The 12,651-nt window shown below is 43.3% G+C and overlaps 1 protein-coding gene across 3 annotated transcripts in view; it reads right to left on the bottom strand.

The window, feature by feature from the left end:
* The window catches only part of SGPL1 (sphingosine-1-phosphate lyase 1), a 31,577-nt gene extending 20,166 nt beyond the window's left edge, over window positions 1-11,411 (bottom strand). The window contains exons 1-3 of one of the 3 annotated variants that reach the window (XM_061373903.1): window positions 11,312-11,411; window positions 2,627-2,792; window positions 583-650 (exon numbers count right to left, since the gene is read on the bottom strand). In XM_061373903.1, coding sequence (XP_061229887.1) covers window positions 583-650; window positions 2,627-2,792; window positions 11,312-11,314 — 237 coding nt within the window. In that variant the 5' untranslated portion in view covers window positions 11,315-11,411. Of the gene's footprint in view, window positions 1-582; window positions 651-2,626; window positions 2,793-5,750; window positions 5,778-8,374; window positions 8,516-11,311 lie in introns of those variants that run through there. The other 2 variants (XM_061373904.1, XM_061373901.1) reach the window with 2 other exon arrangements.
* Between the last annotated feature and the right edge of the window lie 1,240 nt (window positions 11,412-12,651).

The raw sequence follows: 12,651 nt of genomic DNA, 5'->3' as shown, positions 1-12,651 counted from the left end.
TTTTGTAGTTTTAAGTTTTTATGCAAAAAAAAAAAAAAATCCCATCTCCCAAACGTTAAAGTTTGCCTCATTTTAATGATTACAAGAACTACAAATATCCTTGAACTATAATCCTAACTATTGCTAATAGGTATCTCAGCTCTAAACTAATTACGCCAGTTATCTGATTTAAAAAATTGTCCTTCCATGCTGCACAACAAACACCTGGCTATCTCACACTTGCTCAAGACAGTTCCAGAAACAACAAATTGAGTTCAATCCTGTCCCCTTCATTCGTTATGAAAATTGTTTTCTAAAAATTTAACAAGGAAATGTTACTGGAAAATTCTGTAAACACATTCACTGACTGTTTTAAAAAAAAGTAGCACGCCTATTTATGAGAGTGATACCATGACAAAAAGACTAGGTAGGAATTATATCTTTCATTAAATCGGGTGGCAGCAGCAGATCTATATCCTCAGATCACTATAATCACAGTAACATGACAACAAAGATGCACAGAACTCTAAGTTCTCTGAGAAAGTTAAGCAGGCTGAAACAAGGACCTGGGATAATATTAAGAGAAGTGGTTCAAATACTCACTATAGCCCCGACAAATGGCATTTTTCTCAGTAGTTTAAAGAACTGTTTTTTAGTTCGGGATGCTAAACCTGAAAAACAAAGAGACAGAAATTAACCTGAGATGACTCATGAAACAACAACAACAAAAAACCAAACAGATTTAGAGCACAATACTTCAGATACAGCCCATGACACAGGCTCGGTACTTCTGATCCAAGCTAAAATAACACAGTGACCAAGAGGACATGGTGAGACAGATGAGCATAGCAAAGAGCGAAGTTCAGAAGTGGACCATGCTAAAGAAACATCTGGCTTGCAGAACAGCAGCCACCTATGGGAAACAATAATTTGACTCAGTTTTTTTACTAACAAGGGAATTTACACCCACATGTGGAATTTTACAGGAAAGAGACAGATTTTACAATTTGCTAAAATGAAGTTCTCCAGCAAAAAAGGAAAATACTGGTTGAAGTTATTTTCTGCCTCTTCAAACGAGAATAATACTGTAACACAAAAACACTCAGCAACATGAGGGTCCCAGAACAAAGGAGGAAACAGTACTTCAGCCATAATGTGACAAGGATCTGACTGGTGTCTGGCCATCCAATATTGGAAACACATGATGCAATGGGAGGCAACTCAGGGGAAGGGGACAGACAAAGGGAAGAGCAGAAGTTCCACCACAGCCCACACAGTAGAATGAGAGAAGCCACTGATGACAAACACCAGCAAACTCCTAGGGTAGCTCAAAAGGCAGGAATGAAATCAGGATGACACAGATGCTTTATAGTCACCAAAAATGCATTTTGAGTCCTACAGGCCTAGAGGCAATTTCAATTGAGCAGCAGCAGTTACAGGATGCTTACACCAAGAAATAAGTAAGCAAACTTTAAAAATTGAGCATTTTAGGACTTTGCAATTTTATGTGCATTTCCCACACATACTTCATATGTATTTTGAAATGCTACATAAGAACAGTAATTGCAGTGTGGCATATTCTGTAGCAAATACTCATTAACGTTCTGACAGTAACATTTCTATTGCATATTTCAGTGTGCACAGTTTCATTAAGAACTTCCACAGTGAGAAGACTGCAAACTCCCGAAAAATTCAGACAATCTAATCTGATCTTCTAACAGCTAGTCAATACTTTAAAAATACTGCACAGCAGTACAAATACTAGCCAAGAAGCTAACTTAGTCCTGTACTGAGCAAAAGCTTCATGTGATTTTGTCTCTTTCATAGATTTTCCCACTATTTAGTTACTCGCATCCTTAAAATTAAAAAGGCTGGTTAAGGAACAGAGAGGCACAGGAGTAAACACCAAGTTAAAAACTTCTATTTTTAACAAACTGCTATCGGAGTGTAACCCTTAGGCCTGCAAGAACTGAAAGGCACCATGTTCTCCTCTGAGGGCAAAATAGTTATCTCTGACCATCACACAGCCAGAGAAAACTGCAGGCTCATCAAAAGAGATCACACTTGAAGAGCTGTCAATATCAGAAATCACTCAAAACAGGAAAATGCTCCAGGGATGTGAAGAATCCACACACCACCACCAGATGCAATTATCTTGAAGACCCTGAGGATGAAGCATGCCTCCAACACTAAATCAAAACCACATCTCCTCCAGCAGGAAGGGAAACAGTCAAGAGCAAGAGTTCTCTAGACGCTTTGTACTTATGACTCGTAGACACTTTGTATGTATGACTAAGTTCACAAGAACCCAGCTCTCATAAATTCCCCAGGTTTGGAGCAAGAAGAAAGTGTTGCAACAAGTAAATGGTTTAGCCAAACGCAAAAGGAAGACAAGAGGAAGGGAAGGAGATGCAGGCACATGCCAGGCTGGCCTACCACACCCCCTAAAGGAATGGGGGTGTTCCATTGATCAGACAGGCCTTGACCTTAATTTGGAAGAGAGTTTTGTTGATACTAGTTGACAGCAGAAGGTCTGTTTTAACAAGCATTTGGCCTTGTTCCACCTTCTTTCCTACTACTACTTAGGAACAACTCTGTTTCCCCTCTTACTTCCCTCCAAACATAATACCCCATTTCCAATACTTACTCTCGGATTGGAAGAGAAAGCCATGCAGCCATACACTTATAAGTGTAGATGAAATCGTCAACCCAATCAGTTGCCAGGGCTCAAGTCCATCACACTGGGCATTCACAAAGCCTGTTGCTTTCTCCCAATACATCTGGAGGATTTCCTTGTATGGAATAAGGGCATCCTGTGTAAAGCAAAATGAGAATGATACTGAGAAGAGTTCAAATGCACACAAACAGGGCATGAAAAAGGTCTGTGAGTCTAGCATCAGTTAAAGAGGTGCTTTTCTGTATGCAGACCCCATGCTTTCCTTAATTCCTGTAAACAGAACAGGTTAGGAAATAGTTGTCACTCACTTCCAGTCAAGAGCCACTGATAAAAATACACTTCTTGACAGACTTCCTATACTCAGAGAGAATGCAAAGGGCAGACAAGAAAAATGCAAGCTTCACAGTCCCAAAACCCATCATACCATGATGAAGAGAAGCAACTGTGTTAATGTTTTTTTTCCTAAGAATTATCAGGCGGTTAAGTGAAGGCTTAACTACTGCAATACACCAGTCAGAAGGCAGTCACCATTCATTAGGTACCACCAAAACAGGTCTGTTACCTGTCTCGGGCTGGATTCTTAAAGATGCAAGTACTCAGCAACTCCTTAAGGTTAAGATCTAATTATTACGTTCCATACAAAGGGAAGACCAAACAAACAAACACTGCTGCTGCCAAAAATAAATAAATAAATAAATAGATAGATAAATAAATGACACAACAGAAGACTGTGATGCAATAGAAATTACAATGTCAAATTTGCAGTTACAGTCAGGACAGAGTCCAAGTATCTCATTAATAGCTTCAAAGCACAATCTCTTGAGTCTCACAACAGAACATAAGGGGAAAAAAAGGCTATTTCCCCCAAAATGGGGGTCTTCAGTGCAATTCTCTGGAAAAAGTTTTCTAGAGAGAACGCAACCACACCTTATTTGGAGTTATGACCAAAAATAAGTAGTGGGGTTGCTGCATTTTACAGACAAAAGCTTGTGCACATTACTTCCCTTTTTTTTAAAGCTCTTTCAGCCACCCCCTGAGCACTCTTCCAAACCCTTCTTCCCTTTTAACCCACCATCAAGCCTAGCTTTTCTGGGAAGCCTTCTGAGGGGGATCTCCAGTATTACAAAATTTCACCTTCCAAATGTCACAGAAAGTACATGGGGTCTTCTCAAAAGATTTATTAATAAACCTTAGAAGGAATACACCCTTGATACCTATGGTGTCACACTCTTGGTGGGGTCAGAGCAACTTGCAAAGACTGCTATAAACACTAAATTAAAAGCTGCTAAAACTTTCCCTCTTAGGACCCTTTACAGATTTCACTTTTTTGTTGGGGTCTTTTTTTTGGTTTTACTTGGTTTGGTTTTTTTTAAGGTCACCTTTACAGGTGCTATGTAATTCGAATACAACTGGAGAGGCTACAAACAGCCTTAAAAAAAGAAACCAAGTTCTTCCAAATAATCAACAGAGGAAGGCAGGATTCCTTACAAAACCCCAACACTAATGAATATTCACTACTTTTCAAAAGCTGTCAAATGCAAATAATGTGAGAAAGTTTAAAAATACGTAAGCAACCCAAGCATAAAGCTAAAAAATCCCAGCAAAACAACAGTGTCAAACCACCACAGAGGACTAATATCACCCATGTCCCAGGAGAGGCTGAAGGAACAGACTGAACTGGGCAAAAACAGGTCTGCTCAATGAGAAGCAGCACTAAGCTATGAGAAGCCAAATTAGCACCCATCCACTTGGCTAAAGGGCAATTTACGAATACACACCAGCTACTTCAGCCTTGGAAACAAGGCAGCCACATAAACCACTGCAATTAGGCAATGTCCTAGCTAATTCCAGTACTTCAATCCAGTCACCACAAAGCCGATCTAACCCTAGAATTTAAGAGAAGAGCTATCTTTTCCAACTAACCAGAGGTGGTACTTAAGTTTCATCGAGTTTGCACAATCTTCTTTGAAAAATCCCTGGAAAGGAGTGTTTAACCAACAACAACTTTGGTTTACTGCATAGGAACTAATGCCAGGATATCATTCAGCACTTAAACGGATGGAAACTAATGTGTCTCAATAGCTGTTCAACTGATGGGAAGAAAATGCTGCAGCATCAAATATTAAGTGGGTTGTGCTATCTTTTTCCTGAAAGTGGAGGATACAATAAGCTATAGCCTCAAAATCAAAATGGAACATGACCTTCTAGACAGCAGTCACTTAAGTCAATGGTCAAGTTACAATACAATAAATCTGGCAAGAGACTGTTCTCAGTCACAGAGAAAGCTCTGGACAGAAGACCCTAGCCAGCTACAGACTGTTAAATCACACAGTCCCCACTGAAACCACTGCACTCTTCAGCACACCATCTCTCCACTAAGACAGGAGTTAAAAATAAGCTTGTTTTTCTACATACAACCAATACTAGTGGCACATCTTGCATCCTGTCACAGGTATAAGCAAACCCACCAGAAAGGCCCTCCTGTTCTTTCTTTTCCAAGAGCATACCAAAGCAGTGCTCTGGCCTGTAAATTCAGGCTGCTTGACTATGAACTTCAGGTGACCCCAAGCAAAGTGCAAATGAAACATCTGGATAACCCCAGCGTGCTTCTGCATGAAAATACATTCTCAGCCACATTACCAGCAAAAAAGGCTCAGGTGAATAAAGACATCACGGATGAATGAGCAATATCCACCTTTCTGCTCTTAGCCCACCACATACAAGGCACTGTGCCTCTGCTTCCACTCACTTTTCCATTACTGAGATGCAAGACAAAGTATTTTACCTTAAGTCTACATCAAGCAAGAAGCATGCATGCCAGCACTGACATGTAGCAGCTCTGTGGCACCACCAAGTTTTTTCACAAATAACAGAAGATCTTCACTATGAACTAAACCATTGAAGAATTTCTTTGCCCTTCTTGCTTTAAAAAACGAGATCACTCCACAAAGAATACATTTTGACATGGTAAAGTTTTCTCTGTATTTCTCACTTTCTCCTTCTTCAGGCTTTTCATGCAAGAGTCTGAAGGATGAGACTGATCAATTTAGAATACTAAAAAGGAGGGATTAACAAAAAAAAATTAAAAAATTACCTGGAAGACCATGCCAATAGGTGAAACACAATTTCTCAGCTCCCTGGCTAACTATGCACTCTTTTTAAAGTGCCTCTTTGTCCCAAAGTATCTAGCAAGATATGAGAGACCTCTACCTTCTGAATTACTAACTTAATCCTAGAGAAACTAGAGGACATTTAGAAGGCTGCTTGTGAATGTATTCTGGTTTTATTACATCCAACAACATGTGATTGCAGCCTCACTGCTGTGGCCCAACACCACTTCCTTCTTTTAAAGCTTATGTTCAGCCAAAGCTTTAAAAGCTGAACAGCCCTAGAGGAAGCTGCTCATAACAGAGTAAAAAACAGGTGGATTTTTTTTCTGATCAACTTCAGCCAAAAGAAACATTCATCGCTTGCAGTAAGAAAAGATGCTCTTTCAGCAATGTAGGATTATACCATTCACTTGCCCCTGCTATTACCACTTTCCAGATGGACTAAAGAAAACAAGCTGGCCTGATTTTAAGCTTATCTACAGGACAGAATTTCATGTAAGACAATAACCTGCTTTTATGTGAAGGCATTAAAAAATAAAAGGTTTCCCTTCCCATTATAGCTGAGCAGATAAGTTGGTTTTATTTCTTTAAAAGAACCTTCCCCACACAAAAGCTTCACAAGACACAGGATTATTTTAGCAACAGTTTTAAAACCCAATTTAAGAAAGATGGGGGAAACAATCTCCACTGGAGGATTTGTTTTTAATTCTCAGAGCATCAAGACTTAGCCAGGTAACAGATAAAATACTAATTGCTATCATTAGGACTTACACTGTTCATTTTGTACAGATATTAATGACTCAGCAATCCACACTGTGTACATATTGCATTTTTAGCTCCACAGATTAGGAATACATCCTCAGTACTTTATTTCTAAAAGCCATTAGCTAGCTGAGCTGGTTCCAGGGACAGCACTTATGCCACAACAAAAGAGGACAAATTAACTGCAGTAATGCTGTCTGTCCCAGATGACAGAAGAGAGGGGGGAGGGGAGAAGGCCAAAGCTAATGAAAGCACAGTTTACAGTTTTGCCAGAACAGCATTTCCTCAGATTTGAGTTTTAGGAAGAGACAGGGAGAGAAAGAGTAAACCAGAGCACCTGACGCTTTTGTTACAAGTGCCCCCTGTTTCTGACACTGTAAAGTAGAACCACCATTTATCTGTGGGAAGAGTAGAAAAAAAGGTTTTATCATCAGAATCTTCCTTCTCCCCAAAGAGCATTTAAAGTGGGACACAGAATAAAATTAGCTCTTAAAGGAAAGTTTATTTTAACCACTAGCATAAGTCTTAGGTTCACTGTGCAAGTAGGAACTGCTAAGATCAAACCTCATCCTCACCTTTCACCTGAATACATATTTCCCCAAACCAGAGACCCTCTGACCACTTCCCCATGCCCAAACCTTAATGTTTGTATTTGCCATTTGTTTTTTCTCCTTTCAACAGAGCTGATGAATGAGCCAGCATAACACACAATTCAGCATATAGTAAAACAAGCAGAGAGCAACTGCATGAGGTAGGTCTGCTCTGATTATGATAACACATGGAATATGGGTATTGCCACTGTAATTAAGGCACATGCTCCAATGCAACAAGTTTTTCCTAGGACAACACTTCCTGACTGAAAATAAACCACACAAAATGAGCAAAGACACACCAACTTCATTTATTTATTCCGCCCATAAGAAGAAGGAAGACTTCAATTAGCTGTGCCTTAGCTAACACCTTGTTTCCTGTGCCTGCTCTGGCCACAAAAGGCATGTTTGGCCAGCCTAACTACGCAGCATAACTGGTCTAGCCGCAGGTAAGTACTGGACTTGCAGCCTTCAGCCAGCCAGCTTCCTACAGGAGAGGGAGGGAAGGGGATTGCACAATGCCACCTCAGCTTCAGATGGTGCTAGTTGCTGCATGTGCCTACAGTGTTTTGATTCGCACCCCAGTAATGAATCTGCTCCTCCATCCCTCCCTACTACCCCTAGTATGACAAATACCTTTACATAAGCACCAGGCAAAGAATATTTGTTAGTCAGGTCCTAACTACAGCTCAAGGTTTGGACTGTGTGCTGCCCCCCTCACCAAAGGACATGGGCACACAGAACAAATCCAGCCACAGGATCTCTCAGAAATCAAGAATCATGAACCTGTAGGTGTATGGGCTGAATTACATGACAGAAAAACATGCTCAGGTCACGCTCATCTTACCACAGCTTCCTGGTACCACCAGTTTCTTCTGCGTTGTATTTTATTTCCACTACTGCCATACTGAAATGTTTCCCTTCCCCCAACCCAGAGTGCCAGCTTTCGTTTGGGCTTTTTTGCCATACACAGTATCTGAAATGAATGTACACATACTATCCCACCAGCCCCGAAAGTACAAGGGGAGTGGCTAGACAATGGCTAATTACAGCTTAAGCACAAAAACAAACAAGGCAGCAGCTCAGAGTAAGAGCAGCAGCACCCCAGCTTCACAGAAGGAATGTAAAATTACCGAAACAAGATGGGAAAGGCTGATTGAAAGCTTGTAGGTTTACAACAGCTCAAAGGACACCAAAATTAGGTTCTATTTCAAATTTCATTTAACCAAAAACCCGCACAAGATGTTGTTACCTACTGTTCACTTTGCTCACTCAACAAATGCATAAAAGCAAAGTTTCTGCAAACGTCTAGGCACGCTCCAGGTAGCGCAGGTCTTGTAAACCTTGTAAGAGGCTGGATCCACTCAACAGAGGCCCTACATGAACTCATTACAGATCGCTCTGTGGGTAACCGGCTCCCAGAAGGTGCAGTTTCTGCGAGAAAATGTCCTCTCTCAGCATCCACAATTAGGATAAAAGAAGGGCTCAGCTCCCTGTGTGCCAGAACTCATCTGGACATATTTGTTCATTCCTCCACCTGGCATCCTCTCAGATGCAGATCACACAGCCCTTTCTGCATGCCTTCTGGAGAACAAAATGGGTATCTATTTGAAACATTTTACAAGTAGCTTAGTGTCATGCAGAGGTACACACAGCATTAAAATACAAAGTCTTGGCAGGAGCTGCCTGAAAGCAGATGATAGCATGGCAATTGTTCTAGGAACTGGCATCTGCAAACAAAGGCAGCACCAAAACCTGGCACAGTTTGCTACCAGGGTTATGTAAGCCTCCAACAAAGCCCCTAGTATCAGCACAAACTGAACACTGCTATTAGACATTAAGGGCCCTAATCTTGGGCAACTCTAAGGATCCTCAAAGACTACCTTATCAACACCAACACAAAAAACCCTTTGGCCTCTGTGACACCTACTCACATGCTGTTCATGGATGGCTTACAGTGAGCTAGGAGGGGCAAAGGAAACGGAAATGCTCAGAACACAAGGGCTTCCAAGTGACTTTTACCTGTAAATTTCTAGGAAACACAAACAATTCCTAAAAAAGGATAGAGAAAATTATATTACAATCACCACAACACACTGCAAAGAGACCAACACACTTGCATCAGTGGACAGAACCCAAATTTCAGTTACACATCATGCTCTTAGGATAGTATCAAAATGTACTTCAAAGCCCCTATTGCTACACTAACCACTAAAGGAACATAGCCATTTAGCCAGTATACAAAGAGATTCCAGTACTAAATGCTCCAGAAGAAGGTCTGTTAATACTTGCAAGGGAATGTCTTTGCTCAATTAGGATACAAAGAATGACAGCAACAGTTCTAGGTCAAAAATGCATCACTCCATTTCCAAAAACCAAAGAACATGAACAGATCAGGCCTTCTGAAACAACCTTCGCTGCATGTAGGTCTGTGGTGGGAGACTGCTGGTGCAGGAGGAGATCTGACTGAAACTATTTCCAGAACAGTATGTTTGGCAGAAGAGACAAGCAGCAACTTCAAAATCCTTACTCATGGCAATGGGCTCTACTGATTCCCTTTTGCCAAGTCAGTCACAGCAAGGTTTTGATCAGTGCCACACCAGTCAAACCACATACAACAATAAATGCTGTGATTAGGTTTATCTTACCACCAAACAGGGGAAATATGCACTGCAGAAATCAAAAGCAAGGAACAAAGCATCATCTCAGCAGAACCTCAGGTTAGCAGGGGATATCATCTCTAACTTTAAGGGTAGCAAGAGGATGGCAAACTCTGAGTAGGTTGGAAGTGCACACAGTACATGGGAGATGCAATATTTTTCTTCATCTAGGTAAGAAAATTTCCTGTGCCTTGCAACCTGTATTGCTAAGGTCATGGAAGGATCGCAGAGTAAAATCATGATTTTGTAAAACCTGTGATGCATCAGTGTTTGTCCAGAGAAAGCTGGTCCCTGAGCATACAGCCAACCTCAGTAGCTTTCCAAACATGAGGAACACTGTGCAATAGCTACTGTCTAGTCTAACAAATAAAACAGCAGACCTGTGCAGGTCTTCCAGACAGTAAGTAGCCGTTTTCTCTGCAAAGCCTTGGCACGGAGTGACTAAGGTGAGAACAGCCTGACCACACAGCACGCTTCCAGCAACCCCAGGCCAGTCTAGACCACACCGTGTACAAGGTGTGCAGTATTTACTCAGTTCCAAAAGAGCTAACTTTTGGCAGCTGAAAGCAAACGAAACACAAGCTGTGCAAGCTTACAATGCTATCCCAGGCTACCCATGCTGACAGACACAAGGAATGGCATGGGCCCTGCCTCTGTCCCCCACATAGAGGTGGTGACCCACTGGCTGGGCACAGGTCCATGCCAGAGTGGGAAGAGGAAGCAGTACTTGAGTGTCTGGGCATGGACAGCTGCTCCCTGTGACTGAGTGGGAAAAGGCAGTTGGCCAGAGATTATGCAATTTCATCTAACACCCAGTAGCAGCCACGATTTCAGGGTACCTTCCAGGGGGAAGAATCTACCACACCTTCCAGGTTTGAGGTCTCAGAAAACACATGCCATACCACTGCATACCAGAGCCAACTATATCTCAGGTAATCCCTGTTGCATCTGAAGAGTTTGCTTCTCTGCTACTTCTAGCCAAAAAAAAAAAACAAACAAAACCAAAACAAAAACCCACCAAACAAGAAAAAACAAAAAAAGGAACAAGGTCTCTATTAGCCACATAACTTTTAGCAGAGCTCAGATACCCTCCCCAAAATCCAGAACAAGTAGAAAACACAGTTTTTACCCAACTCTGACGAAGAAAACCCACAGAGACAGCCGAAAATACCATTTCTAACCCTCCCTGCCCAGAAACTAGACACCTGTGGAAAACAAGGAAAGCACTGCATGGCTAGCAGGCCTGCAAAAGGGACCCCCTCCCCGGTTAGGGGCACAGCGCGGGCTTCGCAGCGCCGGCGGGGCTCCGGGTCGGGGATGCTCCGACGGGAGGGAAACAGGATGGGGGAGCCCCCGCTGACAGCCAAGCTTGGCCAGAGGGCTCCTGAGATCCCCCGGTCCACCCCGCTGGACAAGGCCCCGGCCTCACTCCCTGAGGGCCGGGACAGCGCAGGCCGCGCCAGGCACCCCTGTCTCTGACCCCTCTGTTCGCCGCCTGACCCAGGGACCCACAACCCCGCGCTCCCCGCTCACCATCGCTGCTGCCACTGCCTCCTCCTCGGCCTCCGCCTCGCAGGGTCCTGGCCCTGCCCCGCTCCTCCCTGCCCGGTACCGAGATTGCTCGGCACCTCCCCGCCGCTCCCGCACGACAGCGCCCCCTGCTGGGCGCGCCGCGTGCAGAGCGCGCTCCCGCCGAAAGGGCGGAGCGGCGCGGAACGGGAAGCAGCCGGCAGGAGGCAGGGCAGGCTGGGGAGGCCGGGATAGAGGCTGCTCCCTCAGCTTAAAGGTGGCAAAATCAGTGCTGCAGCATAAGGAAACGCTGACTTAATTTTCCACTTAAAACCCTGAGAAGAGACCAAAAATAATAATAAAGGCAATTTATAAGGTCACCCTGGTCCCTGCCTGGAGTTGACCACCAGGTCTGCTTCCTCTCCATAAATGACCAGGATCAGTTGTGACCCCATAAAACAAAGGCTGGGTTTCAAACACAAGGAAAGAGTTGTTTGGGAGCAGCCTCCTACAAGCACAGGAATTTTTAGGAATCCAGGGCAAATAGCAACTGGCAGACATCCAAAGGGCAATTAAATCGTGGGAAGCAACAATTACTAGAGTAGTTCCAGCTAAAGGGAACCTGTGTGATTATCTAGTCCAACTGCCTGGCTACTTCAGGGCTGATGAAATGTTAAAGCATCCTAAGAGCATCATTCCAAATGCCTCTTAAACACTAACAGGCTTGGGGCATTGACTCAAGGAAACCTGCTTCAGTGTTTGACCACCCCTCTGGGTAAAGGAATATTTCCTAATGTCAAGGCTGAAGCTCTTCTGATGCAGCCGTGAACTATTCCCACATATGAAGACAGGCTGAGAAAGTTGGGGCTGTTAAGCCTGGGGAAGAGAAGGCTGCGTGGAGACCTCATAGCAGCCTTCCAGTATCTGAAGGGGTGCTATAGGGATGCTGGGGAGTGACTCATCATTAGGGACTGTAGTGGTAGGACAAGGGGTGATGGGTTAAAACTTAAACAGAGGAAGTTTAGATTGGATATAAGGAGGAAATTCTTTCCTGTTAGGGTGGTGAGGCACTGGAATAGGTTGCCCAGGGAGGTTGTGAATGCTTCATCCCTGGCAGTGTTCAAGGCCAGGTTGGACGAGGCCTTGGGTAACATGGTTTAGAGCAAGGCATCCCTGCCCATGGCAGGGGGGTTGGAACTTGATGATCTTAAGGTCCTTTCCAACCCTAACCGTTCTATGATTCTATGTCATGTGCTATCACTGGATGACAGGGAGAAGAGGTCAGCACCCCTCTCTCTCTGTTTCCCCTTCTCAGGAAACTGTAGACACCAATGAGGTCACCTCCTTTCCTTCAAACTAGACAC

The sequence above is a fragment of the Neopsephotus bourkii genome, unplaced genomic scaffold (genome assembly GCF_033783945.1).
Source record: "Neopsephotus bourkii isolate Nb327-2 ecotype Australia unplaced genomic scaffold, CSIRO-AGI_Nbou_v1 NB_1634, whole genome shotgun sequence".
Taxonomy (NCBI): Eukaryota; Metazoa; Chordata; class Aves; order Psittaciformes; family Psittacidae; genus Neopsephotus; species Neopsephotus bourkii.
Note: the sequence above shows the minus strand (reverse complement) of the source record. Positions and strands in the feature narration are given on the sequence as shown.